The sequence below is a fragment of the Spizellomyces punctatus genome (assembly GCF_000182565.1).
Source record: "Spizellomyces punctatus DAOM BR117 chromosome Unknown supercont1.7, whole genome shotgun sequence".
Taxonomy (NCBI): domain Eukaryota; kingdom Fungi; phylum Chytridiomycota; class Chytridiomycetes; order Spizellomycetales; family Spizellomycetaceae; genus Spizellomyces; species Spizellomyces punctatus.
Genome location: NW_015971543.1, coordinates 249192 through 277083, shown reverse-complemented (window position 1 = coordinate 277083; position 27892 = coordinate 249192). Strand labels below are relative to the sequence as shown.

The window sequence follows — 27892 nt, the reverse complement described above, 5'->3', positions numbered from 1 at the left end:
CTTCTGCCCCGACTTATTTTATTGAATACATCCTTTTTATACAAGATTCTTGGATAAACTGTTAAACTAAACTAAACTAATGGGTGTCGCTGCACCGCAACTGATTTATTGGTGGCGGTACCGATCTCTTCCTTTTCCGCACTGGCTCGGGCCTCCACAGGTTGTACGAGGCACGCTGAAATCTAATGCGCCAATTGCCATTCTCCGAACCGGTTTTTTCGGTCGCGGTAACCCAATCGGTGGAGTTGGTCACGCGATTCGTGCTTCCCGCGTCCGATTTGGGCTTACTCGCGATCTCTCGAAGACGTCCTCGTCGTTACACTTCCTTGAAAAGGACTTCAAAACATGACCTCATTCAAGACCTTGGTGATGACAAGAAGGCAAGGTTGAAAAAGTCCATGGATTGCTGGGTTGTACCAACCCTAACTGTTTGCAGCAAGCCTGGACAATGCGCTACTGGAATCGAGATACACTGTCAACCTGCAACATGCTGGCAATCATGCAATCAATGTTGGATGGACACGGTAGACCAGAGGTGTTCAGGAGGGGTGTTCCAGTGGTAGCGTAGCGTAGACTAGTTAGATTAAGGTTTCCGAACCGGTTGTCGCGCGGTTCAATCCCTGGTGCGGGTGCTAGTGCCAATACCCACCGGCTCCGCACTACTAACCCCAATTGTAGAGCCAGTTCCCAAAAGAAACATGAAAATGTATTAAGACACAGAAAATGATAGGAACCGAAACAAATCATACAAATAGTAATTTTGAATGCCACCGCCCTTGCTCCCCAAAAATATGCCAAATTGGCTTCCATCCTGTCTTTACAACGCTACTACTACAACTCCTATAACGACACTATTCCAATACTACCCATTACCTACGACTTAACACAACTGTCAATAAATCATGTAGAATTGCTGAGCTCACGCTTTCGCCTCTTCTTTGACAAACAATCCATCAGCAACACCCTGCTTCGCTGCCTCAGCAGCGGCACGTTCCTGCTCAATGGCCGCCTTGGTAACATAGTTGGTGTTTGGTTTGATCACCCCGCGTTCATTGAGGTAGTACGTGTACAGGAAGGAATAAGCATCGAGGTTTCGTGCCCATTCGTTGAATTTCATGGACTCAAGTTCGGCTCGGTACACAGGGTCGTGAATTGAATGATGACGGAACTCCGTTACCGCGGGCTGTTGAAACAAAAAAAATTAGCTTTCAGATGGTAGTAAATAGTGATTCTGAGCAGTTGGACATTACCAGGTGTTTGGCAAAGTGGATGCCATTTGGATCAGATCTCCTCTCGCAATCAGAGTTGAAAGTGTCGTAGTGCGGCTCATCCAAAATCAATCCCATCGCAGGAGCCTCCGGTATCTCAATCTTGGCATATCCAAATGAGTTGGCAACAATGCTTCGTGGCGTGTTGGTTCTAATGACCATGATAGCCATTGCCATCATCTTGCGGACCTGGTACCGCGCAAAAGCCTTGGCTTGGACCTTAATTCGAAGCCATTCCATGCCAAAGTGCACCTCTGGGGCGCTGCATTCAATGTTGATGATGCGCATGTAGCACCGTGAATCTTCATACTTGGCGCCAGGAATATAGTTGTGCCAGTTGTGTGTTCCATTGAACATGGCCAAAATGTGATTCATGGCTTTCACTTGGTCTTCGGTGATTCGGTACTGGCGAGTCAGGCTAAGTTCCTCCTCGCTGGGCGGAGGGAAGTGGAGAGGATCAAAGTATTGCGGTTCGGCAGTCTCTGGTTTCTCCTCCTCCAGAGCATCCTCCCCAGATCCCCGCAAAGAGGCGATTTCGGGGTCTCTTCTGCGAGTAGATTTACGGGATACCGACCGACGGAGTGTGGCAATAAAGCCAAAATCATCTTCCTTCTCCGGTGAAGACGTTGAGTAGGACACCTCGTTAGAAAACGACTGAGCTGACCCTGAAGCTGTCAATGGAACTCCCCCAGCCTGCCCCTTTCTGCTCTTGCTACGCGCAATTGTGACGGGCACTTCTTCTTCCACGTTCCTTGTCTTTGAGCGGCCGCGGGTAAGCGTTTCGAAAAACTTGCGAAGACCACTCTTCTTCTCTACTGGGTGCGACGACGGAGATGGTGGGGGAGAGGGGAGGGAAGGACTGGACATGGAGCGCTCGAGCTTAGGAGGCGCCACAGTGTCTTCTGGCGGGCCAGACGCATCCCTACGGCTCGCCTTTCGGTTCACACTTTTTGCGCGACTCATGGAGCGTGCCTGGCTCTTGTTCCGTTTGAGAGACATGCCTCGCTTGATAGTCTTGAAAAGACCGCCAGGAGGACCTAGATTTTCATTTACGGGCCATAGCTCTTCAAATTCTGTATCCGACAGGGGAGGATACGAGTAATGCGTTTCGGGCGGGGGAGGTGCAAATACATACGTCTACCCCCAAAAATACGATAAGCAGCCTGCATTAACCGTGACTCATGAGTAGCATTCCAAAACGTACCGGGATAAGATATTCATATGTCCTTGTGTCACAGGTCCTCCTCGCCGAGAAGGACGTGTTCAGCTGGATAATATCGAACACCTTGATACCGTCCGGCAATAAAGGCGTCAAAGATTCAGCGGTTGGCATTGGCGCATTCTCGCTTGCCGCCACTTCAAGCGAGAGAACTTGGCGAGCAGCATGTTCGCCAGCTTCTGTTGTAGACGCACGACTAATGTTGACGAGCTAAAATGATTCCCAAAACGTCAGTTACTTTCCAGTGTTGAACGAACGGCATTGAAAAGCCTACCGAAACTCTCTTTGTCGGGTCCGCTTCACCCACAATTGTTGCGATGGCGCTCAACAAAACACCTTCGATGGTTTTCAATCCCTTTGACCTAGAAAAGGACCAGATACTCATCAGTGATCCAATTTCACATGCGCTCCTTCTCATACGATATAACTGCCTACCTCTCAAGGCCTTGGAAAAGCGATCCATTGTACGCATAGAGAACCGCCAAGCGTTTTGACGGCGCATTCGACGATTCTCCCATCCTCGCTGTCTCTCTATCAATCAAGAATGTGTTCCTTCTACCGTTTTCTACTTGTAGTCGCTCGATGTTTGCCAAAAGATGGTAAGATGCGTGATGAGATGCGTTCAAGCCCTTTACTTGAGCGAGCGTGGGAAAAAACCTTGGAGCAGGCGGCGGGATCGGGAGGCGGCGGGTTGTGGTCCAAAGTTCGGATGCATTTGTATCCCAAAATGCTGCGACGTGTGTGGAAAGAAAGACGGAAAAGGAAAGAAAAAGCAAAAAACTGTCAGGACGGAGACATCGAAACGCGGAGGTGGCACAGTCAGCATGTATTATGTCATGTGATTTGCTAACAAACACAACGACAAATGCACATGATGAGGACAGTTGGCCCTTTTTGTGACATGGCAAGAGAGGGCCTGGGAGGTCAAAGACAGCCTCTGGCAAAAAAAAAATGCTTTTTCCTTCCTTTTCTGGGTAAAAGGAAAGAGGCGTTTCCAATCAAAAGAGGAGCCAAAATCTATAAGACGGCGCGCTGGCGTTTGCAGTCCCTCTTCGTTTCTTTTTTCGGCCAAGATGTCCGCCCCCGCGTTGAAATCCCAAGGCGGGAAGGCGGGTGTTATGTAAGAAGAACACGCCCTTGTTCTCCGCTGATAGTGTCAAATCGTACTTTGATGTGCTTCAACATGTCCCACTTTTCGTATTTTTGTGACGCGGTTGTGCGTCCTTTCAAGTGTCTCGTTCAGAGTGTGGAATGGGTGAGGACGAGACACATCTGGATGGCACATCAACTGCACACATTTGTCGACCTGTTCGAGCCATCAAAGATGATTTGACATTGTTTGTTGGGCTGGGCTGGCTTGTCTTCTTCATATCTCAAACCAGGATGCAACGTATTTGTCAAAGTGGCAAGGTAAACAGGAATGTAAGATAGGAAGATGAGGGTTAGTGAAATGATAGGTAGAGACGCTATGATCCATGGCATTAAGATTAAAGTTATGGAGGGTGAGGGATAGTTGCAATAAACCAATGAGTGTCTGGTGAATAGGTCGACCCTTGAGATATCTCAGCAACAACTGTTCAAACAGCTCATCCAAGTGGAGTGCACTCACATGACCGTGAGCCGCGATCCTTGCCGCGGATTTCCAGTGCCCTGAACCAAAATCAAGAACAAACCCTTTACCAGTCAACTGCATGGCCCACATCAAAGACTTGAGGTTGAAGTAGAAGTGTAAAGGGGAAGACATCTTTTAGGATTCTCCAGCACTCCATTACGCACGGAACGACGACCTAAACGGTGCTAAATTCCACGCATAAATTTGTTACATATACACGATGAAGTTCTTCTTCCTTGTCCTCGCTCTCGTCTTCTTCGCTCTTACTCAGTGTGAAGTCTTTACCGTCGTTTACTTTCCGAGCGACTCTTCATACTAACTTTATCCTCATCTGATGCTGCAGTGACAACTGTTAATGCCGATTGCTCATCAGTGCTTGTGAAGTTAAGCCCCGGTGCGACTTAGGCAAGAAGGAGGTAGCATGCGTAGATCAATACGGGAGATCAACATTTGGATGCAGTGCGATTACGAGCAGAGTGATGTGCTGCACCGACGGCGAGTGCAATAGGGTCGAAATCAATGCCTAAAATGAGATCACATGACACGACTAAAGCCACATGCCTTGTCTGATTTGCTGGACAAGCTGACACTGTCACGTGTCGCACTCCCTGTTGACTGGCAACATCCGGACGATTGCAGCGGACATGAGAGATCGATGGACAAACGGCGACCTCCAGACCTATCAATCACTGGCCAAAGCAGCAAATATATATATAGAGAGGTCTCGACCAAAATTGTTCTCAACATAGCTTGTCCAGTCATGCTTCCTGGAGCAATGATTATGCTTTCCTAGAGATATTGGCTGGGCTGTGGACAATGGAATATTTGGAATGTCGTTCAGGAGTCCTGAACGCAAAATAAATAAAAGCTGATAAAGCATAAATGCAATGTGTCATAGACAAATGTGGAAATGACGGTGCTGTTCTCTCCAGAAAAGGGTTGCCTTGCCGTGCTGTATCCACCAGTCAAGTGGGCACGTCCCCAGCTTGCGCTACGTTTATAGAATTTCTGCCTACACCTTGAAATAGAAAAAAGGATTTTTCCTGGCTTACTGAAGCGTAACCTGCCTGCTAATCGAAAGCCAGTAGAGGACCACTTTCTCACAGGAGGTCACATGATAAGAAGTGGGGTGACTGCGCTCAGCTACTGGACTTATCATCAACCTAAATATGGAAACATGGGTCTGCGCGTTTCGTACAACGCTCGCTGTCCATGACAGAGTCACACGCTCCAGTGTGTGCATTATAAAGCAGGCAACACTTGCCTTTTTCCCCTTTCCACGGACCCATATCCACTTCAAGTAACTGCTGCTTCATAATGACTTCCTACGAACGAGGAGCTCGCCCAGACAATGGTCGCTACCACGGCTACGACCACTTGACTTTCTGGTAAGGTCCTACCGCTTTCAATGTCTGGCGTACTGTCCTCTGAAGCCGTTTTTCACAGGGTCGGAAACGCCAAGCAAGCTGCGTCCTTTTATGTCACACGCTGTAAGTCAACATCTTTTGTGGTCTGTCATCTGTTAATTCTAATTATGTCGCAGTCGGCTTCGAGGCAATCGGGTACAAGGGTCTTGAGACAGGCCACCGTCAAATCGTCAGCCATGCTGTGAGACAGAATGGCATTGTCTTTGTGTTCCAGTCTCCTTTGGAGCCGAACAACAAGATTTTGAGTGATTTTCATAGGTACGTTTGCATGGTCGTCTATCTCTGCGATGTACCAGGTGTTGATTTGTTTATTCGCTTTCCAGTGTGCACGGGGATGCTGTAAAGAGTATGCATCAATGTTGCTTCCTTGTTAACGTCCAATATTGAAGCTTACAGTACTCTCTAGATGTGGCATTTGCGGTTGATGACTGCCGAACCATATACAAAAAGGCGGTCGAACGCGGTGCGAAATCCATTAGGGAGCCTTGGGAAGAAACAGTAAGACCCCGTAGCATATTGTCTATGTTTTGTAAAATATGTCTTACGCTTCCACCTGCTTTAGGATGAGAATGGAACTGTTGTTATGGCCACAATCGCGACAGTGAGTTGCAATTCATTGCCTTCTCCTTAACTTCTTTTGTGTTCTCATTGGTTATGATATCAGTACGGGGACGTGGAGCACACGTTTGTCGAACGTACAAAATACAATGGACCGTTCCTTCCTGGTTTTGTTACGCCACCCGTAGATCCTATCGTTTCGTTCCTGTAAGTTCAATGCCGTCATTTCACCCTTAATATTCACCTAACAATGCATGATTCCCTTCAATCCAGTCCACCCACTAACCTCCTGAAGATTGATCACATTGTCGGTAACCAACCTGACAACGAAATGGTCTCCGCCTGTGATCTCTATGAACGTACCCTGGACTTCCATCGTTTCTGGTCAGTTGATGACAGCCAGATTCACACCGAATACAGTGCCCTTCGGTCCATTGTCATGACGGACTATGATGAAGTCGTTAAAATGCCGGTCAATGAACCGGCAGTCGGCAAAAAGAAGAGTCAAATTCAAGAGTATGTGGATTACCATGGCGGAGCTGGTGTGCAGCATATCGCGTTGAGGACTGAAGATGTTATTACGAGTGTAACTAATTTGAGGAAGAGAGGAGTGGAGTTTTTGTCCAGTATGTGTTGTGTTTTTACATGTTTCAATTTTCTCTCTCGCAATACTCATGCGCCGCCCACAGTTCCACCAGTCTACTATGAAAACCTGCGCCTTCGTCTCTCAACGTCCAGTACCAAAATCACTGAATCCCTGGACATCCTTCAGCAACTCCACATTCTCGTCGATTATGATGAGAACGGGTATCTCCTCCAAATCTTTACAAAGCCAGTGGAAGACCGCCCGACCCTGTTCATTGAGATTATTCAGAGAAAGAATCATCAAGGCTTTGGCGCAGGCAACTTCAAGGCACTCTTTGAGGCCATTGAACATGAGCAGGAAAGGAGAGGCAATCTGTAGTTTTTTTCAATGAGCGGTGCATAGAATGGTTGGCTTATAGGATGAATCTTTGATGCAGGTACATTGGGTTCTTGTTATAGGACGTCATACTGTATTTTTTTTATAGATAACATTGGTTTTTTTTGTTCGATATCTGAACATTTTTGAAAGGGGATCACGTGTGGATTTGAACAAGCGAATTTGCGCAGTCCTGTTTCCATGTTAACAGTGGCTGCACCGGTGATTGGCTCATGCTTTTTTTTGTCATTGCGCCACTCGCGTGATGCGGCTCCAGGGCTATAAAAACCCGTCGTTCCTCGTCCTCCTCTTGTTTTCTTTATCGACCAACTCTTCAGGATCATATGTGGAGTCTGTCGTACCTCGCTTTGTTTTCTAACAAAGTCGCACATATCACCCAGGATGATGAGACGGAGAGCCTCTATCCAACGAGAAGTGGGGAGCGTTTGAGGCGTGCCTTTTGGTCGCCTCCCTCCCGTTGAAGATTGCTCCTCTGGGATATTCCAACCCGGTAGGAAGGATGGTGGGCTCCGTCTGACTGGGTATCTATAAACCTGTTTTTGTCTATGAGGTCATACTATTCTTAGTCTGGAATGGCTCGAGCTGTCTTGTGTGTTTCGTTCCACACGAGGAATAGTAGGATTCTCACCGACTGAAACTGGAGCTTTTTGCGCGGAACTGATGAGACTTTATATCACGACGGTCGTCTTAGATCTGACCGTGCTGAAAATGCCTGTAGGCTTCTCTGATCCGACGCTTTTGTTTTAGTCAAATGAATGTCCAATGGAAGGAGTATCTGAAAGCAGATGCTCACACGCTAGTAATTCTTGATTTTGTCCAATGAGGTCAGAATACACCGTTCCGTTCTGGTGCCATATGCCATATGCTATGATTGGCAAAGAGGGCGACTGCAGATTGAGTGGGTGAATAGACAAGTCAACACCCCAAATCTGGGAATTTTGCCATTCATCCGCCGCCAAGTACGAAAAAGGGAAAGGGCAACTCAATCGGATTCTCATCCACATTCTTCGTACGCCTTACAGTTTCCCTGCACGGGGATTCCATTGCGAATACATTCATACAGGACGATATCCTGTTAAACGATGCATTGAAAGTTGATGAACGCATGAGGGTCTGAAAGGTAAACAAAAAATGCTTCAAGCGACACGTTTTCCTGCTTTTGGCTTCAAATGACTTGTCCACGTGGGTGAACGGATGGATCACGGGAATGTGGTCATTTGAATGGGGAAATGGCATGTCATCGCAGGTTTTTAACGAGTTGCCCATCTCCGACCCCATCTCGTTTTGGGAATTGGACCTCGTTGCTTTACCAATTTATTACAATTTCCTACTCTCTGCCCTCTTAGAGCACATTACAGCATACACTTTCGCGTTTATAAATGTCTTTGACAACCTTTGCCGCTCAACTCCGCCAAAAGCTCTCCTCCATCCTCACTGCCCCGATACTTTCATTCACAAACTCTGCAAATCTCACTGGAGCTACTGCAGGGGATCAACTACAAGCCCGCAAAAGACAACAACGACAAGAGGAACGAAAAGCAAAGGCGTGGATACTCTGGGCCAACTTGAGGCCCGTCGATCGGGGCTTGCCATCGTCCATAGAGCACCGAAACAAGCGAGCGCATTTAGGCTATGTCGGAAAAGAGAATTACAAAGCACCAAGAGATCCAATAGTGTTGTGTCATGGTCTTTTTGGATTCGATGTGCTGGGTAAGTTCTAGAAAGTTGGTCGGGGTCTAGGTATGATTGGCTGAAATGATCCTGTGCATATCCAGGCCCTGAAACATTGCCAGCACTTCAGATACATTACTGGAAGGGCATAGCGCAAGCGCTGAAGGATATTGGCTGTAAAGTTTATGTTTCACGTGTGGGGACCGTCGCCGCACTCAAGACGAGGGCCTATGAGCTCCGAGCATTCTTGGAAGCGCACATGGAGGGGCAGCGGATCAATCTCATCGCTCACTCAATGGTATACATCCTATTTCTACATTACCTCCTGCACTGTTTGTAGTTAACAGCGAGCTACTTGCTTTTCAGGGCGGACTAGATTGTCGCTATGTGATCACCCATCTTCCATCGCCCAAGTTCAAGGTCAATTCCCTAACGACAGTCGCGACGCCGCATCGAGGGAGTGCATTCATGGACTGGTGCCGTGATGCTTTTGGTGTAGGACTCCTCCACGACTATGTCAACAAACAATTGGATGACGTCGTCGCAAAATACCTGAAGGAGCACACTACAACGCAGCCGCCACGCCCTCTTCCAGAAAATACTGCTTCTCAAACCAGAATGGTCCAAGCACACCCTGTTGTACGCGCGCTTTGTTCTCCTCTTGACTCTCCTGCATTCGCCAACTTGACACGCGACTACTGCTCTGCCTTCAACCACGTTACTCCAGACGATCCTACAGTGCACTACTCATCTTACGCAGCTGTAACGGACGTGAGCCCGCTTGCCCCGCTTTACTTTTCTTACCGCATCATTTCCTCCCGTGAGGGCGCCAATGATGGTCTCGTCTCGCTGGACAGTGCAAAGTGGGGAGAGTTTATGGGAACTGTTTCCTGCGATCATTGGCAGCTGATACCACCCAAAGTGAGGGGCATTACATCTGCGGTTGCGAAACGAGAGAATTTTGATTCTGTTGGATTTTACTTGGGGCTGGTGACAAAGCTAGCTGACAAGGGGTACTAGGAGGAGGAGAAGAGACTCATGTATACATATATTTAATTCTTTTGGTAGGGGGAAACTAGTTACTTTGGAGGATATCAGGACATTTTTGCCAATAGTCTCTCTGAGGCCCCAATTACACGGCTTTGATCAGTTTTTGTTGTCATAGCAACTCGTGAATATTGACGAGCATTTCATGCGGAATACCCAATTTTTTGGTCTTTGGCATCTTGAAAGCACTCTCGACATCTGCTTGAGAAAACACCTAATCAACGTTATGTTTCATTCATGTAATTGCAGAATCTGGGTTTCATGCCAGCTTTCACGATCAGTCGCTCCTCGCCAAATGGCTGCCTGCCTAAGCTAATTCAAGCAGCGAATAATCGCCTAACGATATCAGTTCTTAACTTAGCAGACCTTTCGTCTGGACATGCAGACGGACGCTTCTCTGGTAGTTCCACCAAATCCGTTACATGCAAGGTCTTGGCAAGGCCTTCAACAACGCCCAGATTACTGAAGGGCAAAAAATGTTGGATCTTTTCGTCAAGGTTTTTCTTTACCGGGTTTAAGGTTTTTGGTCTTTGCAACTTGCAATCGCCCACTGTTGCCCTGCATATGTAACGATATGTTTGAATCGTGTTGATCGATATGATCTTGATTCTAATGTGAACAGCGAGCACTTTGTGCCAGTCCTCCTGTGGAATTACTTTGCGCAATGGGGGCAGCGGGGCAGGGCGGCCAAGTACTACCTATAATGAAATCTGCTGTAGCGATGATAGCCCAGGGATTTCTTACTCTTTTTTTTTTGTCCTTTTCGTGCTAATTGTATGCAGTTTACAGTCTGCCGAGCGCGCACAGGCACGTTTCTGCGCGGCCGAGCGGTGTTGCTTTTTGCTGTTTGCGTTAAACGACCTTCCAGTTAGGCTTTGGTGCACTTGAAATTTGCTTTCCTCACGCGACAGACTGTTTGTCATTTTTTGGGTCCGATTTTGCTTCCTTCAAGTGTGCGCCCCAAGAGCACTATGGCAGTATCGATTGACGATCCTAGTTACGATTGTAATCCTCTCCTTGGGTCGTCGAAAGAGTGCAAAATCATGGAGGTAGTCAGAAGAGACAAAAAGTTTCTACATAAATTTCGCTCTACTGACGGCATGGACAGAAAGAAAAAAAAGCACTAGCTAGTATTAAGTTTAGGGCGGGTCTTGAAGGTCGCTAAATAGCTCCCCATCCTGCGACTTCTCTCCAGCTTTTGTCTGGGTTCACGTTATCCTCATATTCGACATGTCGGAACAAAGGCTATCCTTTTTCCAGCTGGCGCTGTTAACAATGCCCTGGATTGGCGTTCAAGCCATCTGGTCTACAGAGTTCAGTGTCATCACGCCTGTCATGGAATCATACCATCTTGGGCCTTTCTGGTCGCGAAACAGTATGTCCGGATTTTGCGCTTTAGCGATTTTGGATGCAATGTAACTTTGCTTTTCCAGTCTGGATTTTCGGCCCCATTACCGGCTTCTTCACTGCCCCGGTTGTCGGAGCCTTTTCCGATGCCTGTACCAGTCGTCTCGGTCGACGGAGACCGTTTATCATCGCAGGTCTCATCTTAACCGTTATTGCCTCAACTGTCTTTGCCCTCTCGAACAACTACGGTAGCGCGAGACTCGCGGTTTCTTTCATCTCCTTCATCATCCTGGATATCACCATCAATGTTATGCAAACGCCGCTGAGAGCACTGGCTGGTGACAATGCTGCCGAAGATCAACAGACCACGGTGCAATTGTTTGCGACCTTTTTCCAGGGCTGTGGTAAGTGTCTCAGTACATCAAGTCTAAGCGGTTACTTCATGTGATGAACCCATCCTTTTCTCCAGGTTCCATGCTTGGCTTTGGTCTTTCTCGGGCCTTCTGGACAGGCTCACCTGAGGATCTCCCCAAGCTCATTTTCACGGTCATGGCCGTCAACATCTTCTTCATTACCTTAACCTGCTTTGTCATTACCGAGAAGCGCACTACTCGTGAAGTTAAAAAGATTAAGGTCACCGAGCCTTTTGTCGTTGTCATCCGGAACGTCTTCAAGATGGACAAAAAGATGGTCGTCGTATGCGCTATTGAATTCTTGTCATGGGCTGCCGCTTTTGCCTACTGGCCGGCTGCTTCCAGTTGGTGGGGCATCAACGTGTACAAAGGTTGCCCCAAAGACACTGGCTGCTCCGCAGAAAGAGAGGCACTCTACAAGGAGGGACAAAAGAACTATGGCGACTCTTCACTTTACCAAGCCATCATCCAAACAGTTTTCGGTCTTTCCCTAGCCTTTATCGTTTCTCGCGGTATTCTGACCAAAGTCCGTATTCCATACCTCCTTTGCCTTGCGGTCGGTGCAGTCTTCTTTATCCTTGCCAAAGTCGGACCACAGACAGTTACCATGGCCTACTTTGTCACCATGCTCTGGGCTATATCCAATTCTGCCATCAATGCCTTCCCCTTTGCCCTTGTCGGAAGATACGCTGCTGAGGACACATCTGATGAAATTGGCGTGCGGATGGGTCTCCTCAATTTGTTCATCTGCTGTACGTATAAACTAGCACGCCTTCCCTTTAACCGTATATTGGTTGACTCATCCCATTATATCCATTCAAATAGTACCTCAACTCATCATTACCTTTGTCGTTTCTGCAATGAGCGACTCTCTCGGTGAAGAAGGTCTTCCGTGGGCGTTCCTGATTGCTGGATACTGTTTGGGACTCGCAAGTATTCTCTGTATATTCATCCAAGAAGGGCCAATTGCCGTGAATAAAGGCAAAGAGGTGGCAGATGAGGCAAACGTCCCAGTCGCGGAAGTAAAGCAGTAAACAAGCTAGAAGAACTTCGGTATTGAATTTCTATGAGTTATTTGTGGCCCCATTTGTGGGAAGGATATCCCTGGACCGCTCTATTTTTGGGTCGCTTGGGATGTGCTTCTTTTAGTAATACATTAGCTGTGTTGAGCACAGCGTTAGTACCCTCCCCAAGTATCAGCAGTTTAAGGGTTATTGTTGGAGAGGTGGCCATATGCTTGGCCAAGATGATGATGGGATGCTGCAGGTCCTTTGGGTGCTATCCGCCTACATGCTTTACCTTCCCATATTTACATCGCTGGTAAATATTCCGTCGTTGCTTGGTGTTCAAAAACTAAACTCGGCAGATTGGCCGCTGTTTCGGAAACGTCTACATTGCTGTATGAATATTCCGCAAAGTCTATGCTTGTATCATCAGCAGCTCTGAGTCTTTTCACATGACATTGGTGATTCAGACCTAAATTAAGAGATGCTCATAATTATTTCGACTAATATGCTCTATCTCAAGATGTAGCTAGATCGTTGAAGCAGAAAAGGAGATCGGAGTGTATTACCTAATGCTCATCGTGGCGCAAGTCCTCGATCATTGGTGGCCACTGTGGCGATCCGCCACTTTCGAAGTCGCGTTAGGCAAGCTACTGCACGCGTTTGTTCGGCCTCCTGGCAAACTGTCAACGTCGGCCGCACTGTCTGCATTCGACCTTTGCATACTCACCAGAAGCGGCGATTCAGCCAGAATCGGAATCACAGTGGAGTGTCACGTAGGAGAATTTTGGTCTTGCTGGACGTTGAGCCTCCATCCTCCGATCTTACCAGGTGGGTGCCGACCCCCGCCACGGGCTGGTGTGGGCGAGTTGAGGCGTTCGCGGCGGAGGCGTGAATAAGATATGCACGTCAGACTTTCTCCAGCATCTCTGCACCGCCGATCTACCTGCTCTCAAAGACTCGGCCATGTCTCTAACACTATGGTTCGTCTTTTCCAATTTAAGGTATGAGCACAGATATCATCACACTCCCAGACAACTCGAAGTCGACTCAAGGTCCAGCCGCGGTCGCTGCGATGCATGCAATGCAGGCGGCAGCGGCGGCAGCTCACGCAGCGCATGCGGCTCATGCAGCCCAGCAAGAATTGTCAGCTGAGAGGCAAACCAACGACAGAGGACACCCAGATGAGGGCGGGAATACCACATCGCTGAGCAACAACGTTGTGACCTTGGACTCTATGGACGGTCCGCATCTTCCTCTCCTTCCTCACGCCACTCCCGACAAACCCTACGCCTGCGACAAATGCGATCAAACCTTCTCACGACAACATAATCTGAAGTCGCACTCATTCGTTCACAGTCGCGAGCGTCCTTTCACCTGCGATGTTTGCAGTCAGGCCTTCTCTCGCCAGCACGATCTAAAGAGACATCAGCGTCTTCATGATGGAGTAAAACCATACAAATGCCCCCATTGTCATCGCGATTTCTCTCGCCTCGATGCATTGAACCGCCACATGCGGGTAGAAGGATCATCAGCCCCTTGTTGTGGGCTGAACAGCTTTGGCCGGATCTCGCGATTGACGAGCATGGGAACGCAGGTCAAGGCTAAGGATGATTCTTCAGCGGCCAGTGTCGGCTCGGTACGTAGCTTCATTTTGTATTAATGATTCTGTGCACGATAGCTCAATGCGCTTGAATTCTAATATGGCGTTTTTTGGGCAGCCATTTGCAGGGACATTGACTGATGCACCCGGAACACCTCCCACGCAGACTCACTATCCATACCCTCCTCCATTTCTTACCGCAGCTCTACCTTTTGGAATGTATCCACCTCCGTCTATGCCAGTCACATCACCAGCGGCAACATCCGCGGTCCGGAGCCCGACAGCGTCAACGCATCACTTTCATATGTATCATAAGCCCGGAGAACCGGCTATTAATGTCTCTCGCATAGGAGCAGAAAGGTCGGCAGATTCGTCCTTGACCGCTTCTCCCACCGGAACTCCCACGTCGAGTTTATCAAGCCTCCCCGTTCCACCACCAGTTAGCGTGGCAAAAGGAACGATGGTGTCCGCCGGAGATTTGAGCGCGCTGATCGATAGGAACGAGTACTTGGAAAATAGAGTAAGAGAGCTTGAAGTGGAGGTGCAAGTGGAGCGTAAATTTAGGGGACGTAGAGAATGGTTAGAAACGAGGGTGAGGGAATTGGAAATTATTGAAAAGGCCTTGCTGACGACAATTATGGAGTCGAAGGATCCTAATCTGCAAGCAGGTCTGAGCGGTTTGAGGAAGAAACCCGATGATCCAAATAGGGAGGAATCGCCATGTGATGTGAACGGGGTCCGAATTGCGAATAAATGATATTGGCACTATGTAATTGTGCACATGCAAGATAGGCATTTACAGTAGCGTCCTCTCTTTGGGCGGACTCGTTGCCATGCAGGTGTTTAGTCTAGCTAGCTTAGAAGGAAATAATGCTTCCCAAATTGCTATCGTGGATGGCATCCGTTCATCCTGTTAAAAATAATTTGAAGTGCTTTGGATTGCCAACTTGATGGCAGAGCATCGAGGACGCACGTGAGTGGGAACAGCTCCGACAACGCGTTGGGGCGGCCAACTAGTCTTTGCAAATCCTACAACCCATTGTGCATCTGCGAAACCAAAGCTCATTTTCGGGCGATAATAGCGATTAGATACCGGTATCTTTGAAAACTACCTTCTTCCCCGGTGGCTCTCGACACCGACGTGCCTTTGTACGCCGCGGAGAACCGTGTAAAATTGCCCGCGGTCAGTACACTCCTCCCATTCTACATTTGAGAAGCCGGTCAAAATGGACGTAATAAAGGCGGTCCAGGTCAGGTTCTTCATAGCCAATCATATATAATATTGTAATTGTGGTGCTGATTATCATCGTCTTCACACAACAGAATTACCTCAACAAAATGATAAATGAGGTTACAGGGATGAAAGTGTTACTTATGGATGCCGAGACAGTATGTACCTTCAGCTGGGTCCAAAGAAATACTTGTCGTCCCGACGCTTACGTCCATATCTTCTCTATCCATAGACTTCCATAATATCAATGGTCATGACTCAAACGCAGCTCCTCCAACGCGAAGTTTATCTTATCGACCGGATAGATAACCGTCAGCGAGAGAAAATGCGGCATCTGCGATGTATTTGCTTTTTGAGGCCGACCGGGGAGTCAGTTCAGGCATTGGTGGAGGAATTGAGGGAGCCACGGTATGGAGATTATTACTTGTGTGAGTACAGCCTGGACTGTTGAAGAAGAATGCTTGGAGATAAGGAGGTTGAGTCTGCTGGGATGCCCTTGACATGCTTCTGACGCTAGATCTGTGACACAGATTTCAGCAATACTTTGCGAAAATCGGATATCGAGCGGCTAGCGGAAGTTGATGAGCACGAAGTCGTGCGAGAAGTGCAGGTGCGTTCACTATGGCGCGCTAATATACCCGAACATAGGCAAATTACTTCATGGCATTTATCTTCAGGAGTACTATGCGGACTTCCTATCTATCAATGCAGACCTCTTTTCTCTCAACTTGGCGGCTCCGCAGAATCCACTTTTTGTCGAAAACCTCAATACTTGGGATACCCGAACGTTTTCTCGCACCACGGAGGGAATTTTGGCGCTACTTTTAGCGCTAAAAAAGAAGCCGCTAATACGATATGAGAAGAGTTCAGCACTGGCAAAGAAATTGGCAGGGGAGCTAGCGGTATGTGAATTTTATGAGCGCAAGATGTGTAGAAGATCTGACGTTCTTTTGGAATAAGTATCAAATACAGCAGGAAGGACCTCTGTTCGACTTCCGAAGACCAGATACCCCTCCTATTCTTCTCATCATGGACCGCCGCAACGATCCTGTTACTCCCTTGCTGCTCCAATGGACCTATCAAGCAATGGTGCACGAACTAATTGGGATCAGCAATGGGAGGGTCGACTTGTCAGGTCTACCGGATGTCCGTCCAGAAATGAAGGTACCGGAATGGCAACCTTCATCTGATCACCTGTGTTAGCTTGTTTGTTCACCTCTCTCACGTCATCAGGAAGTGGTTCTAAATCCAGAACAGGACAGCTTTTACCGAAAAAGCATGTATCTCAATTTGGGGGATCTAGGTGGCAACATTAAAACCTACGTGGACGAGTACCAAACCAAGCATAAGTCGTCTGCCGAAATCAACTCTATCGCAGATATGAAGAAGTTTGTGGAGGACTACCCAGAATTTCGAAAGCTCTCTGGAAACGTAACGAAGCATGTTACGTTGGTGGGAGAGCTCAGTAGACAAGTTAGCCGGCAACATTTGATGGAAGTAGGCGAATTGGAGCAGAGCTTGGCTGTCAACGATAACCATGCCCAAGACTTGAAGGTTGGTCGGATGGACCAGAAAGCTCAAAACTGCAGAGCAGTTTTAACGAACAATTGCAAAGGTTTTACGTTCTATGCTCGAGCGTACCGATATACCTGACGATGCACGAATTCGCCTAGTTCTGCTCTACGCGTTGCGATACGAGAAGTCACAGAGTAATGCTACCCCGCAGTTGCTCGATCTATTAGCCCGAAGCGGAGTGAGCGACAAGAAGATTGCGGTATGTGTAGATTACTGAACATGAATTCCAGCAGCCAACCAACAAGATCATTATGATGTCTTAGGTGGTTGGTCACCTCATACAGTTTGCGGGAACAGATCAACGTCTTGAAGACCTCTTTTCAAATCAGAATGTGTTTGCACGCACAAAGAATGTCTTCAAAGGTCTCCAGGTAAGAACCTTTCTCATTGTGTATTGTCGCTCGGTGACTCATTCACACCACGAAGGGCGTTGAAAACGTGTACACGCAACATTCACCCCATCTCGTCGAAACCATCCAAGATTGTATCAAAGGCCGCCTAAAGGATCAACTATATCCATTGATCGAGGGCAGCACACGGGATAAGTGAGTAACTTGAATCTTTATTGTTTTGGAATCTGCTTGGAAGACAGTCGCTGATAAATTTCATATGGGATTAGACCTCAAGATATTATTGTGTTTATGATTGGTGGTGCCACATATGCGGAGGCACATGAAGTAGCTAAACTAAATGCGAGCAACCCTGGAGTGAGAATCGTACTTGGAGGCACTACCGTGCATAACTCACAAAGGTATGGGTGAAATGTGTTCGTCTGTGATCATCGTCCTGAATATCCATGGCCTGACCGGAACTGTTATTATTTTCGCTCATATAGCTTTCTGCGTGAAGTTGCTGAATCTGTCTCACGATGGGGTAAGGGATCTACCGCGCATTCATCACCGCCCTTGGAGCGGTTGCGGACTGCGAGGTTGGGGTGATCCAATCGACGGAGAGAGAGAAAGAGGTTGGAATTATCATAATGTTGGTTCATGGGAAAGTAAGGTGTATCAATGGTTCCTTTGCTTCCCCGTCTTTATAGAATAAACTATCGTGGTTTTTCTTGACGGAGATTGACTTGTGTCGGCACCATGGTACTCATCTCCCGAATCCCTTTTTGTCTTCCCTCCGACTTCTCTCTCTCTCTAAATACTGGATGCGTCGCCCCATTCCTCGCATCAGCATTTATACACAATCCTTCGGAAAAGTCTCCATATGATCACTTATACTTTCTCTTTACCTTCTCAGGACACCGGTAATTCGGCTGGGATAGATCCTTGCTCTCCAATGCAGTGAGGGGGAAAACGGACGGACTGGTCCATGGGATTCTCATTTTGTAGCATAATGTATTTTTATCTCTTGTGTATCAATGCTCCTATACTGTTTGGTTGAGAACTGGCTCATGTTCAGAACGCGCGTGTCGATAAACCGGCACCCTAATGTAGCCCTCAGTTTCGAGAATGTTGTGATATTTTTAGGGCAATGCATTATGCGGTGACCAGAAATTGTCCGATGCGTGATTCGCGAGAAAGGAGCGTTATCCGAAACCTCCTGATAAAGTGCTTGGGTGGTTCGTAAAAGTCGAAATTCGGGTAACTTGTTGGCGCATCTGCAGAGATTCGATATCCCTTACTGTTCAACTGTCTGCATTCTATTTCTCTCATCTGCCATCCTCGTAACCTCTTTACACCAGACGATGGATGACCAACCAAACTTTGGTCTAACGCTGTGGGTACGTATCACCTCGTGAGAAAATCCAAGTTATCAGCTACAAATACCGCAATTTCAATATAGGATCAGCTGGAGAATGTCGAAGCCTATACGAAAATCGGAACGCAATCCCTGGAACGCTTCAATGAATTCCTTAAACGCCGAGCCGAAATCGAGGCCGATTATGCGCGGTCGTTGCAAAAACTGGTCAAAGCGCACAAGGAGGAGTTGAATAAAAAGGAGGGGCAGGGCAGTGGTAACAAAGGGTTGGGGGTGGCCGTTCTAAGTGGGTATGTGTCCCCTGGCTTTTTCTTGTTCTTTGAATTTTTGGTTTGGGAGTCGGGAATCGCAGATTTGACGATTGAATGTGTAGTACGGTGGCCCAAAGTTGGCTTCAACTCCTCACAATGACCGAACATACAGCAACATTCCACACCAGTATGGCAGAAAACATGGACACTGATTTGAGAAAAAGCATCAAAAACCAAATTAAAGAGAACGACAAAGTGTTTAAACAGGTGTGTATGCTCCGTCAGTTTCCTATTATTCGTAGGTCTCATCTGCATCCGTTATGCATAGCATTTCGACGACCTTCGTAAATATACGCTGGACTATCGCAAAGTAGTTGACAACCTCGAAAAGACTCGACAAAAGTATGACAAGGCGACAAAGGACATGGATGCCGCGAGACAGGCCTATGAGAGTGCAAATCAGGATATGAATAAGACGGCGAAGGATATTGAAAAGGTGTGGCGGTTTGGATCGTGCTACTTCTTAAAGTTTATGATGTTAAATCTTTCCAATAGTTGCGAACCGAAGCGGAAAAGAAGGCAATGCTTGCGCAGGAGGCAGCGACAGGATATAAGCAGTGCATTGGTGGGTTCCTTTTGTCTGAAGCTTTTTGTTGGCGGTTTCTAACGGCGGCTCCATATGTGCTTTTAGAGCAAACAAATATCGCCAAAGAAAAGTATTATACAGAGACCATTCCAAGTGTCCTTAATGTAAGCCCGCCTCCTTAGGTTGGACATCGACTCGCAAAGCAAACTTACATCACGTCACCTTCTAACGCTCACAGATCATCCAATCGAAAGACGAGCAAAACCGTATAGATTTTTCGAAAAATGCCTTTCTAAAGTATTCAGGTCTCCTCGCTTCCCAAATGCCGAGTCTCACCACCGCTCTCGAGAATATGGTCGACATGTTTGAAAAAATCACCCCCTCCTATGACTCCGCAACATTTATCAAAATGACACAAACACATTCACCTTATCCAGCTGATTTCACATTTGAAGAGCGAGCTTTGGCAACTTCGAATCTCAACAAGAAGACGTCGACGAGAGGTTTCACGAAAACGCGGGATGAGATAGATGATAACAAGGAGGATGCCATTGTGGTCCTGCCTGGGAAGCAGGGTAGAAAGAAAGCTTTAGAGAGAATCAAAGTCCTCGACAAGGAGCTTGCAGAGGTGGAAAAGAAACGAACAGGTGTGGACACGCTCATGGCTGTATACGCTTCGAAACCTGAGATTGCCAAAGACCCGAAAGTGCAGCGCGATTTGGATGACCAGCATCAGGCATTGGATCAGCGAATAGCCCTCATTTTGCACAAGAAGCATAAATTGCAAGTGTACATCTCCACATTGGACGGAGTAGCACCCCCCGACCCACCGGCGGTTCAAATTGGAGGAAAGGCTTATGGACAAGGTCAATCAAGTCCTTTGACGCCCTTTTCTGATTCATCGAGCGTCGGAAGTGGCACGCCTGTGAGTGCCGCAAGACCATTGAGCGTGCATACTACAAAGAGCGAAGGATCGTCCGGTGGATTGATTCCACAATCATCTATTGTTGAAAGCCCTCGTGCGACAGAAGTTGAAGAGAGGTCGCATCATGGCAGCTCCCACCAATTGGCATCTTCACACGATCATGACAGCAATCATGACGGCAATACCTCTGTGATTTGTCGAGTGAAGCTAATGTATGATTTTGAGGGAAATGCGGACAATAATGAACTATGTGTCAAGGCAGGGGAAGAGGTGGATGTATTGGAGAAGCAGGACGATGGGTTTGTACAAAAGAACCTTTTGCTTATCACCATTGCAACGTTTGACACTGTGTGCCTGTAGATGGTGGAAGGCGCGTGTACATCGACCAGACGGCAACTTGGAAGGCTTTATACCAGGGTAAGCTGCCTGAGTTTACGCACCTCACAATTGCACCCCGTTCATATTCAGGCACGCTCACCAAAACTTTTTCCCCCAGCAATTACACGGAGGAAATCTAGTATGACATGGGGGGGGGGGGGCGGTAGAGAGTACTATACGGAAGCAGTCGTGCCACTGTGAGACTTTTGAGTTTCTTAATTACATTTCAAAAGATGCACTTTTTTGATGCAATCCCAATATATGTCTGCCCAACCATGCCTGCATACTTGGATCGTCTCATACTCCATCAAACCACTACTCAACAAACTCCACACATATATACATATATACACTAGAACCATAACAACGCTACCATACTGTACATTGCCGACAACAACCTTCTGCGGCTTATGAATACTGAAGCTCGTGGTGATCAAATTGTATCAACCGAACTCGAATATCTCTTTCCCAACACATATTTTCCAGGCCATTCCACGCCTCCCTCTGGTGGAGGTGACATAATGGATCCTGCATACATTGACTGTCGCGGACTGGAGGATGACTGCGAACTTGAATCATCAATCTCTGCAGAATGTTGACGGACAGTGTGGACGTCGGCGTATTGAACTTCAGCTTGTTTCGATGGCACGTAACCTATTGACACTTCCTGTGCACCATCATCGGGGGAAAAATCGGAGCGGTACGCATACATCACGCTCGAAAAGGTTTTTTGAGGTAACTTTGGTGGTGTATAATGCCCATGAAAAATCGGACCATCCGAGAATCCATCATCTTTTACTGCTGCTGTGCGAAAAAAATTCATAGTGACATCAGCTGTTCCAGATTCGTCATCGCCCAGTGAACTTTCTGCGGTTGCATTTCGGATCTGGAAGATGAATACGAGGAAGATTGCGTATCTGACGGCCGTTGTGACTGAATTTGCGGATGTTTGATGCTCGGGTGTAATGTAGAAAAGCACTGTGTAACCCAGATGAAGAACACATTCTAATGCGAGATAGAGGAGCCCGCCCGTGAAGAAGCGGGAAAAGACGATTTTGGTGGTCGATGTCGATCGCAACCGGAGCAGTTTGGGAAAGTAGTAGATGCTAACAAAATCTGGATTGTTGACAATGAGCCATAACATCTTCGAGTGTGGTTCTGAAAAAAGGCCGATACTCACATCCAGACATGACCAAAGCACTGGCCGCTTGGATCACGCTCAATCCAGAGTATATCTTTGCAGATAAAACTCTGTATTCCCCCTTGCCCGAGGCGACGCCATAACACCATAAGAGGTAGTTGCCAGTAATACATAGCGTCTCGATGCACAGCCAGGTCAGCGTGATCAATCTCAACTTGCGATTGAAGGGAGCCACGAGGTTGAATCTCACGTAGAGAACCCAATTGAACGTTTCAGAAGCGAGCAACAGGAGGAAGATACCAATGTAGATGGTAAGTACATCACTGTGAAAGGGTGCCACGTTAGAGTCAGCACCTTGATCCAATCACAACTTGGTATGGAAAAACTCACTTTTTTGTTTGTTGAAACTTTGGAATTGCTTGAACAATGACACCACTGATTTGAGCAAGGAGGAAGACGAGAATGAGACGGCTGACAAGGGACGATCTATTCTTGAAGGCGATAAAGTAGACTGCAATGTTGACTAGATGACATATCCCCCTGTGAATACTAAATTTGATACGATCAAAGGACCAGAGGCCTCCTCACCACACATCAGAGTCATAGCAGCGACCCGCAAGTTCAAATCGACCACCTGAGTATCCGTATACGTTGTTGGCTCCCTCCTGCCGCTCACATCTTGCCTTGCTATGAGCGTGAGCAGCAATGGTTTACTCTGCTCGCCATGCCAGTCGGAAAGCTCCTCCATGGCGAGTCTCAGATGTCGACCAAACGGTGGTAAACGAGGGATAACTTGGATATATACATCCCGAGCGGCCCTGGCTTATCCAATCTGATCGTTTCCCCCCGAATTTTCTTGTTAAATAAAACGGGGAAGCCATGGCACAGTCACTCAATAGGAAAAATATATAAAACTTGCTTGAGAGTGGCTTCGTGCTTCATTGGCTCCGAAGGGAATTTTTGTTTTTAATTTATTTAGGCACGTGCTTCAAGCTACTCCTGTGAGTTAATCCCCAAACCCAACTATCGATTACAGGCTCCGGATTTTATGTTCGTGTCCTGTCCTGGGAACGATGGTCCTGTTTAGCAAGCATGAGATTACGGAAGCCAGACTAAAAGCACGAGCTAGGCTCCAAACATCACTCCCAAAGCTTGTTTGACTGGAGATCCAAACGCGCCTCAGTTCTTCTTTCATATGGTGAAACCGGTTTTTGTTGGGTGGCCTCAGCATCTTTTTGTCATGTAGTTGGCCATGCTGACAGAGATGAGGGTGCTTGAAGAAGAAGGTTCGAAAGTACGAAACACCCCGATTAGCACAGTATTATTTAAAAATGATGAAACAATAGTATGTAACAAAAAGAAAAAAGTCTATGTGGCAATAGCAATTGCAGTTCTAGAGCCCAAAAAACGTTCCATCTAATAAACCTCACAGATAAAGCACACACGAAATAGGGTTATAGCGTCAAACGCCTCGACAACCTGTCATCGCCAATCTCCTGCTTGTTGAAGGACTTCTTCAACAACGGGAGAAGGACGTCAAAGGGAAGTCCCGCCATCGTAATCATGCCCTTTGGATTGAGCATATTCGCACTCCCCGACTGTTCACCTGTCGCGTTTGGTTCAGCCGCAGTGGACAAGGACGGGGCAGTCTGGGAATGAACTAAGGTGGCAGGTCGCGCCATTGGGTTAGATGGCGTTTCGGATATCGGAGCCCCGCCAATGCCAGGACCAGTCGCCGTGTCTTGCTTATCAGTACCATCAGGTGCCAAATTCATCAAGCGCAGGAATTCCGGAGTCAACTTCAAAGACTCATCGCGAATGATGATGCCAGTCTGCTTCTGAAGCTTCTTTGCAACTTCCTTGATCCGCCCCGGTATGGACTCTACGATTCGGCGCACTTGCGTCACAGGGAACGCTGCAAATGTGTCATGCATGGCTTCACCCATAGCCCGCATTTCAGCAAGTGTTTGATGGAGCTGATGGTGAATGGACTGTACAATAGACGATGTAGCCATCTACGTGATTGGACACAATAAGCGCCAGTGTACTTTTTTTCAGGCAGAAGACAGGTGGCACTCACCAGTTTGTTGAAAATCAACTCAAATTGCGGCCAGTCACTCTGCAGGTACTGAAGTTTCTTTTCATTCCACGCTTCCCATTTCCGTCTATTATGCAAGCTCGAGTCCTGGGGTGGTTCGGGGTCATCAAAGCGCTTGGTTTTTTTGGGGAACGATCCTGTGGCGACCAGCGCGACTTCATCCAAGACGTGTTGCTTTGACTTCTCGTCAAATCGATACATGTATACACGGGCCACTTCGCCTTTGCGTTTGACCACATTTCCATCATCATTTGGCATAGAAAGTGGGTCTGCTTTCTCGCCACCAACTTTGGCAACCAGCTCTTCGCCCGTTAAATCTTCCAGCTCGATGCACATCATGCCCTCTCGTCCCAGCCACACCTTCAATGGCGCGCGACCTTTGGACTTCCCTTTGGGGCCCTTGGTCTCCTTTTCCTCTGGCAGATTGTCAGTGACCCGATACCCACGGACCCATCCCTTGCGGATTAAAGTGAACACAAAGCTTCGCACTAAATTCGTTTGAGTCTTTGCTTTGTCTGAGAGCTCCTCAATATTCCCATTCGGTGCTTCCATGTAGCCTAGAAGCTCAATATACAGCTCCTGCCGCTCCGCTTCGTCATTACCCTTCTCCGCTTCCTTCTGCTTTGCCTCCTGCGCTGCTTTGTCCGCTTCCGATGGAGGAGGTCTCTCTGGTACTTTGACCTTCCGAAGCTTTTTTCTTCTATTAGGATCTCGCAGCTCTGCCAAAAATGCAGATTGAAGGTCTCCTGCGGATGCGGGCGCAGCTGTTGATGGCGGCGGTGGTGGAGGTGGTGGCCCACCGCCTGGTGGAGGGGGCGGGGGTGGTGGTGGGGGGCCTGCACCGGGAGGTGGAGGTGGAGGAGGAGGTGGCGGAGGGATCCCAAGAGCTGGAGGAGGGGGCGGTGGAGGCGGCGGCGGTGGAGGTATGCTGCCGGCATTCTCAAATATCATGGGCGGAGGTGGTGGAGGAGGGGGCGGAATTGGCGAGTTTTCAAACACCATGACAGGTGGTGGTGGTGGTGGGGGCGGTATTGAAGAGTCTTCAAAAACCATGACAGGTGGTGGGGGCGGCGGCGGCGGGATCGCGGAGGGTTCAAAAGTCATCACAGGTGGAGGTGGAGGTGGAGGAGGAATTGCTGACTCTTCGAAAACCATCACCGGTGGGAGCGGTGGTGGTGGAGGTGGCCCCGCTTTTGCCTCCGTACTCGTCACTGGCAGCGTTGGGGCAGCTGGGGCTGTTGTAACCAATGCAGACGGAACAACACTATCAGATGGAGGAGGTGGCGGAGCTGGTGCTGGTGTAGGATTAGGTACATCAACGGAAGACAAGCGAGGTTCCGCATCTATTAGTTCTTCTCGTTCCACTTGTTCATATCCTTCGTCTTCCCCATCATCTGACCTGCTCGAGCTGCGCATACTGGAGAACATGTCAAGCGCGGAAGCTCGCGAAATGCGACTCACTCTCCGGGAAGCGGTATCGGAAACCGGTAGGGCAAGCATGGGAGTATCTAGGTCCGGTGTAGGCTCTTCCTTCGCTTGTTGCTCTGCATCATACGTTGAATACACATCAGCCTTTCTGCTCAATGTCACATTCAGATATTCGGCGTTCATACCTAACGCTGCAAAAATATCGAGAGCCGATGCACGCGATATTCGCGTCAAGCGGCGGGATTTTCGAACAGAGCGTCGCGACGAGCTATCATCCGACACATCATCAAAGTCCGGAAGCTCATCAACGGGAGATGTTGGCGGTGGGGAGGGTGGTTCTGAGTCTGTGCGTTCTGCATGTACTGTTAACCGTGCAATCATACCCGTGTAAAGCAGTACCCAGCCTTACCATCTCCAAGGGATAATTCGTTCAGGGCATCATCGATCTCCATTCCAACTAACCAGGACATAACTGTAAATACAATATTACTCGCTATATTTTGATGTTCATGTGCATACCAGAGGTCAAAATCTCCGTCAAGCGTCGATCAACGTCGTGCCGATTCAGCGGATTCCTAGAGACAGGGCTCTCCTGCGCAAGCAAAGATGATGACTCAGATGGAGATCTTCGCAACGGCTGCGTAAGGAGCCTCGGGAGCGGGGATTGGGATCGCTGTGAGCCGCTTACCTCGGCAGCTGGTGCAGCCAGAGAGGAGTAGCTCTCGGCTTCATGCACCATTTTCTGGTCCTCTAATACACGACCAGCACGACCTGAAGAAGGATCTCCATGGCTGATACGTTGATTTGGGCTCACAGCAGAAACCCAACCCCCTTCATGATCAGCCATTTTCGCCAAGTCCTCCATGACACTGTCAAGTCCCGAAAGACGAGAGGATGACCGAACAGGAGAACGCGCTCGACCAAACTCGCGACTGCTTCTGCTCTCATCTCGACTAGTGCGACTTGCTCGGTCATCTTGACTATCTCTACTTGACCTTTCCTCCCTGCTATTTCTGCTGCCGCGCCTTTCAGCATAGTCATCACGACTAGGCCGGCTTGCACGTTCGTCCCTACTTGAGCGACGTCCTTCAAACGGTAGAGGAGAGGGGGTAGCAGCACGATCGAACCTGGGACTGACAGGTCTGGGCATACGCGAAGGATGGCCTGCAAGAATGTCAGCCTCGATGCCAGCATCGAAACTTTGTTCGCGCGACTCTGGTAAAAGGGTTCGCGAAGAGACGTCCGCATCCCGACGGCCCTTCGATCCGACCAAGGCAAGCCGTCTCGAATGACGCTCCTCTCGATCCAATTTTGAGCTGCGTCGCAAATCTTCAAAATCAAAAGCTTCGCGACCGTCCCGGGCGCTTATATATCCACCAGGCGAGTCTACACTAGCACGTCGATTGAATTCGGGAGTCGCCACTGTAACTACGAGAATCTACACACACCGTCAAATGAAGTTTATCAGTATCCATATATGCAACATTACCAGAACTGCCTGATCATATATATATGTATAGCGATTCTTCCAGTCAACACTCACTTTATTGACTCCACAAAAATCCAAAACTCTCTCGCTTCCCAGAGCCTTCTTCCCATCAGGTCCTCTAGCCTCCACCAACTCCGAGTGGTCCTTTGGAAGCAATGTACTAGCCTTCTCTAACGCCCACTGCACAGTCTTGTGACGATCGCACTGTATTACGCACGACGGTCCTGTTGACGTGACAACGACGACCGGTGTCGTTGCCGGCTTGTTTGACACGCTCTCATGGGCCTTTGAGGGTACCCGAGGAGCACGCTTGTCAGAAGCAGCTTCGGCGGCCGCTCTATCATATTCTAATTCAAAGTTAAAGCGCCGGTCTGGTGGAGAAAGGAATCCCTCGCTGTAGTGGTGTGGGTGGTAGGGTAGATCTCTGGCACTGCCTCCATGTCCACCAGACTCTGGAGACGAGGGAGAATCACGAGAACGGAGTGCGGTAAACGGCGAAGGACTCCGCTTTCTAAAGCCAAAGAAGGACAGTGCGGAAGGAGAGTGGTGCTGTCCAGGCGGCGTTTGCAGGTTAGGAGGAGGCGTCCTCGCTCTCCTCTTCTTGTTCCTACTCCAAAAGGGCATCCTGACGGAAGCAACGGCCGCAACCAATGCTGCCTAGGTAAGTTCCCAAGAGCCAAGTGGGTTTGTAACCCTCTCCAAAACAGACGAAAACGTCCACCGTGAAAAAGAAATGTTTAAAATGCTCTTGAAAAACGCTGACCGTCAACCGGAGCGTGGGAATTTTGCTTTGTAGAATCCTCAAATGAAAGTGTCACAAGTTGCGTCGTGTGTTACGTAAGCAGTGACTAAGCACTTACCGCTCGAGGAGAAGCCCTGATTCGTTCCTGCCCTTTTGGATTCAAAAATATCATAGTGTGGAGGTGATTGAA

At 48.2% G+C, this 27892-nt stretch overlaps 10 protein-coding genes across 10 annotated transcripts; 6 read left to right on the top strand and 4 right to left on the bottom strand.

The window, feature by feature from the left end:
- Nucleotides 1-684: 684 nt before the first annotated feature.
- On the bottom strand, nt 685-3201 carry SPPG_04427 (tRNA pseudouridine synthase A). Its single transcript, XM_016752663.1, has 5 exons — nt 2923-3201; nt 2762-2849; nt 2473-2697; nt 1251-2405; nt 685-1183 (listed from the first exon to the last, which is right to left on the bottom strand). The coding sequence occupies exons 1-5, from the start codon at nt 3003-3005 to the stop codon at nt 920-922; spliced, it is 1815 nt and encodes a 604-aa protein (XP_016608125.1). The 5' UTR covers nt 3006-3201; the 3' UTR covers nt 685-919.
- A 637-nt stretch (nt 3202-3838) lies between these two features.
- SPPG_09195 (uncharacterized protein) lies at nt 3839-4608 on the bottom strand. The gene has a single exon (XM_016757352.1). The coding sequence runs from the start codon at nt 4229-4231 to the stop codon at nt 3854-3856; it is 378 nt and encodes a 125-aa protein (XP_016608124.1). The 5' UTR covers nt 4232-4608; the 3' UTR covers nt 3839-3853.
- An 808-nt stretch (nt 4609-5416) lies between these two features.
- On the top strand, nt 5417-7048 carry SPPG_04426 (4-hydroxyphenylpyruvate dioxygenase; the record flags this gene model as incomplete). Its single annotated transcript, XM_016752662.1, has 9 exons — nt 5417-5487; nt 5546-5589; nt 5643-5784; nt 5850-5872; nt 5933-6024; nt 6089-6127; nt 6191-6291; nt 6358-6710; nt 6774-7048. 9 exons carry the CDS (start codon nt 5417-5419, stop codon nt 7046-7048), a joined length of 1140 nt encoding a protein of 379 aa, XP_016608123.1.
- A 1397-nt stretch (nt 7049-8445) lies between these two features.
- On the top strand, nt 8446-9757 carry SPPG_04425 (uncharacterized protein; the record flags this gene model as incomplete). Its single annotated transcript, XM_016752661.1, has 3 exons — nt 8446-8776; nt 8842-9035; nt 9104-9757. The coding sequence occupies 3 exons, from the start codon at nt 8446-8448 to the stop codon at nt 9755-9757; spliced, it is 1179 nt and encodes a 392-aa protein (XP_016608122.1).
- Nucleotides 9758-10838: 1081 nt separating this feature from the next.
- SPPG_04424 (uncharacterized protein) lies at nt 10839-12737 on the top strand. Its single transcript, XM_016752660.1, has 4 exons — nt 10839-11159; nt 11218-11535; nt 11601-12296; nt 12370-12737. The coding sequence occupies exons 1-4, from the start codon at nt 11015-11017 to the stop codon at nt 12576-12578; spliced, it is 1368 nt and encodes a 455-aa protein (XP_016608121.1). The 5' UTR covers nt 10839-11014; the 3' UTR covers nt 12579-12737.
- A 383-nt stretch (nt 12738-13120) lies between these two features.
- Nucleotides 13121-15108, top strand: SPPG_04423 (uncharacterized protein; the record flags this gene model as incomplete). The annotated part of the gene is made up of 3 exons (XM_016752659.1): nt 13121-13379; nt 13553-14187; nt 14270-15108. 3 exons carry the CDS (start codon nt 13121-13123, stop codon nt 14906-14908), a joined length of 1533 nt encoding a protein of 510 aa, XP_016608120.1. The 3' UTR covers nt 14909-15108.
- A 57-nt stretch (nt 15109-15165) lies between these two features.
- SPPG_04422 (uncharacterized protein) lies at nt 15166-18411 on the top strand. Its single transcript, XM_016752658.1, has 12 exons — nt 15166-15401; nt 15475-15540; nt 15615-15810; nt 15913-15992; nt 16060-16284; nt 16343-16546; nt 16616-16936; nt 16998-17156; nt 17221-17328; nt 17384-17502; nt 17577-17708; nt 17793-18411. The coding sequence occupies exons 1-12, from the start codon at nt 15378-15380 to the stop codon at nt 17893-17895; spliced, it is 1737 nt and encodes a 578-aa protein (XP_016608119.1). The 5' UTR covers nt 15166-15377; the 3' UTR covers nt 17896-18411.
- A 69-nt stretch (nt 18412-18480) lies between these two features.
- Nucleotides 18481-21087, top strand: SPPG_04421 (uncharacterized protein). Its single transcript, XM_016752657.1, has 9 exons — nt 18481-18686; nt 18749-18954; nt 19038-19182; nt 19244-19411; nt 19471-19540; nt 19607-19665; nt 19740-20725; nt 20787-20843; nt 20923-21087. Exons 1-9 carry the CDS (start codon nt 18651-18653, stop codon nt 20942-20944), a joined length of 1749 nt encoding a protein of 582 aa, XP_016608118.1. The 5' UTR covers nt 18481-18650; the 3' UTR covers nt 20945-21087.
- On the bottom strand, nt 20995-22714 carry SPPG_04420 (uncharacterized protein). Its single transcript, XM_016752656.1, has 4 exons — nt 22534-22714; nt 22336-22468; nt 21985-22268; nt 20995-21920 (listed from the first exon to the last, which is right to left on the bottom strand). The coding sequence occupies exons 1-4, from the start codon at nt 22691-22693 to the stop codon at nt 21238-21240; spliced, it is 1260 nt and encodes a 419-aa protein (XP_016608117.1). The 5' UTR covers nt 22694-22714; the 3' UTR covers nt 20995-21237.
- Nucleotides 22715-23213: 499 nt separating this feature from the next.
- SPPG_09194 (uncharacterized protein) lies at nt 23214-27723 on the bottom strand. The gene is made up of 6 exons (XM_016757351.1): nt 27015-27723; nt 25991-26909; nt 25881-25928; nt 25657-25824; nt 24026-25587; nt 23214-23960 (listed from the first exon to the last, which is right to left on the bottom strand). Exons 1-6 carry the CDS (start codon nt 27582-27584, stop codon nt 23400-23402), a joined length of 3828 nt encoding a protein of 1275 aa, XP_016608116.1. The 5' UTR covers nt 27585-27723; the 3' UTR covers nt 23214-23399.
- Between the last annotated feature and the right edge of the window lie 169 nt (nt 27724-27892).

Coding starts and splice junctions, on each gene's coding strand:
- SPPG_04427 (XM_016752663.1), bottom strand. CDS start 3,005: ATGGGAGAATCGTCGAATGCGCCGTCAAAACGCTTGGCGGTTCTCTAT. Junction 2,850..2,922: donor CTTTTCCAAGGCCTTGAGAG/GTAGGCAGTTAT, acceptor GTCCTTTTCTAG/GTCAAAGGGATTGAAAACCA. Junction 2,406..2,472: donor CATATGAATATCTTATCCCG/GTACGTTTTGGA, acceptor TTTTGGGGGTAG/ACGTATGTATTTGCACCTCC.
- SPPG_09195 (XM_016757352.1), bottom strand. CDS start 4,231: ATGTCTTCCCCTTTACACTTCTACTTCAACCTCAAGTCTTTGATGTGG.
- SPPG_04424 (XM_016752660.1), top strand. CDS start 11,015: ATGTCGGAACAAAGGCTATCCTTTTTCCAGCTGGCGCTGTTAACAATG. Junction 11,536..11,600: donor GACCTTTTTCCAGGGCTGTG/GTAAGTGTCTCA, acceptor CCTTTTCTCCAG/GTTCCATGCTTGGCTTTGGT. Junction 12,297..12,369: donor CCTCAATTTGTTCATCTGCT/GTACGTATAAAC, acceptor CCATTCAAATAG/TACCTCAACTCATCATTACC.
- SPPG_04422 (XM_016752658.1), top strand. CDS start 15,378: ATGGACGTAATAAAGGCGGTCCAG. Junction 15,993..16,059: donor AAGTCGTGCGAGAAGTGCAG/GTGCGTTCACTA, acceptor ATTTATCTTCAG/GAGTACTATGCGGACTTCCT. Junction 17,157..17,220: donor TGAGCGACAAGAAGATTGCG/GTATGTGTAGAT, acceptor ATGATGTCTTAG/GTGGTTGGTCACCTCATACA.
- SPPG_04421 (XM_016752657.1), top strand. CDS start 18,651: ATGGATGACCAACCAAACTTTGGTCTAACGCTGTGG. Junction 20,726..20,786: donor TTGGAGAAGCAGGACGATGG/GTTTGTACAAAA, acceptor GTGTGCCTGTAG/ATGGTGGAAGGCGCGTGTAC. Junction 20,844..20,922: donor TTGGAAGGCTTTATACCAGG/GTAAGCTGCCTG, acceptor TTTTTCCCCCAG/CAATTACACGGAGGAAATCT.
- SPPG_04420 (XM_016752656.1), bottom strand. CDS start 22,693: ATGGAGGAGCTTTCCGACTGGCATGGCGAGCAGAGTAAACCATTGCTG. Junction 22,469..22,533: donor TGCTATGACTCTGATGTGTG/GTGAGGAGGCCT, acceptor TATGTCATCTAG/TCAACATTGCAGTCTACTTT. Junction 22,269..22,335: donor AAGTTTCAACAAACAAAAAA/GTGAGTTTTTCC, acceptor ACCCTTTCACAG/TGATGTACTTACCATCTACA.
- SPPG_09194 (XM_016757351.1), bottom strand. CDS start 27,584: ATGCCCTTTTGGAGTAGGAACAAGAAGAGGAGAGCGAGGACGCCTCCT. Junction 26,910..27,014: donor ATTTTTGTGGAGTCAATAAA/GTGAGTGTTGAC, acceptor CGGTGTGTGTAG/ATTCTCGTAGTTACAGTGGC. Junction 25,929..25,990: donor GACGGAGATTTTGACCTCTG/GTATGCACATGA, acceptor TGTCCTGGTTAG/TTGGAATGGAGATCGATGAT.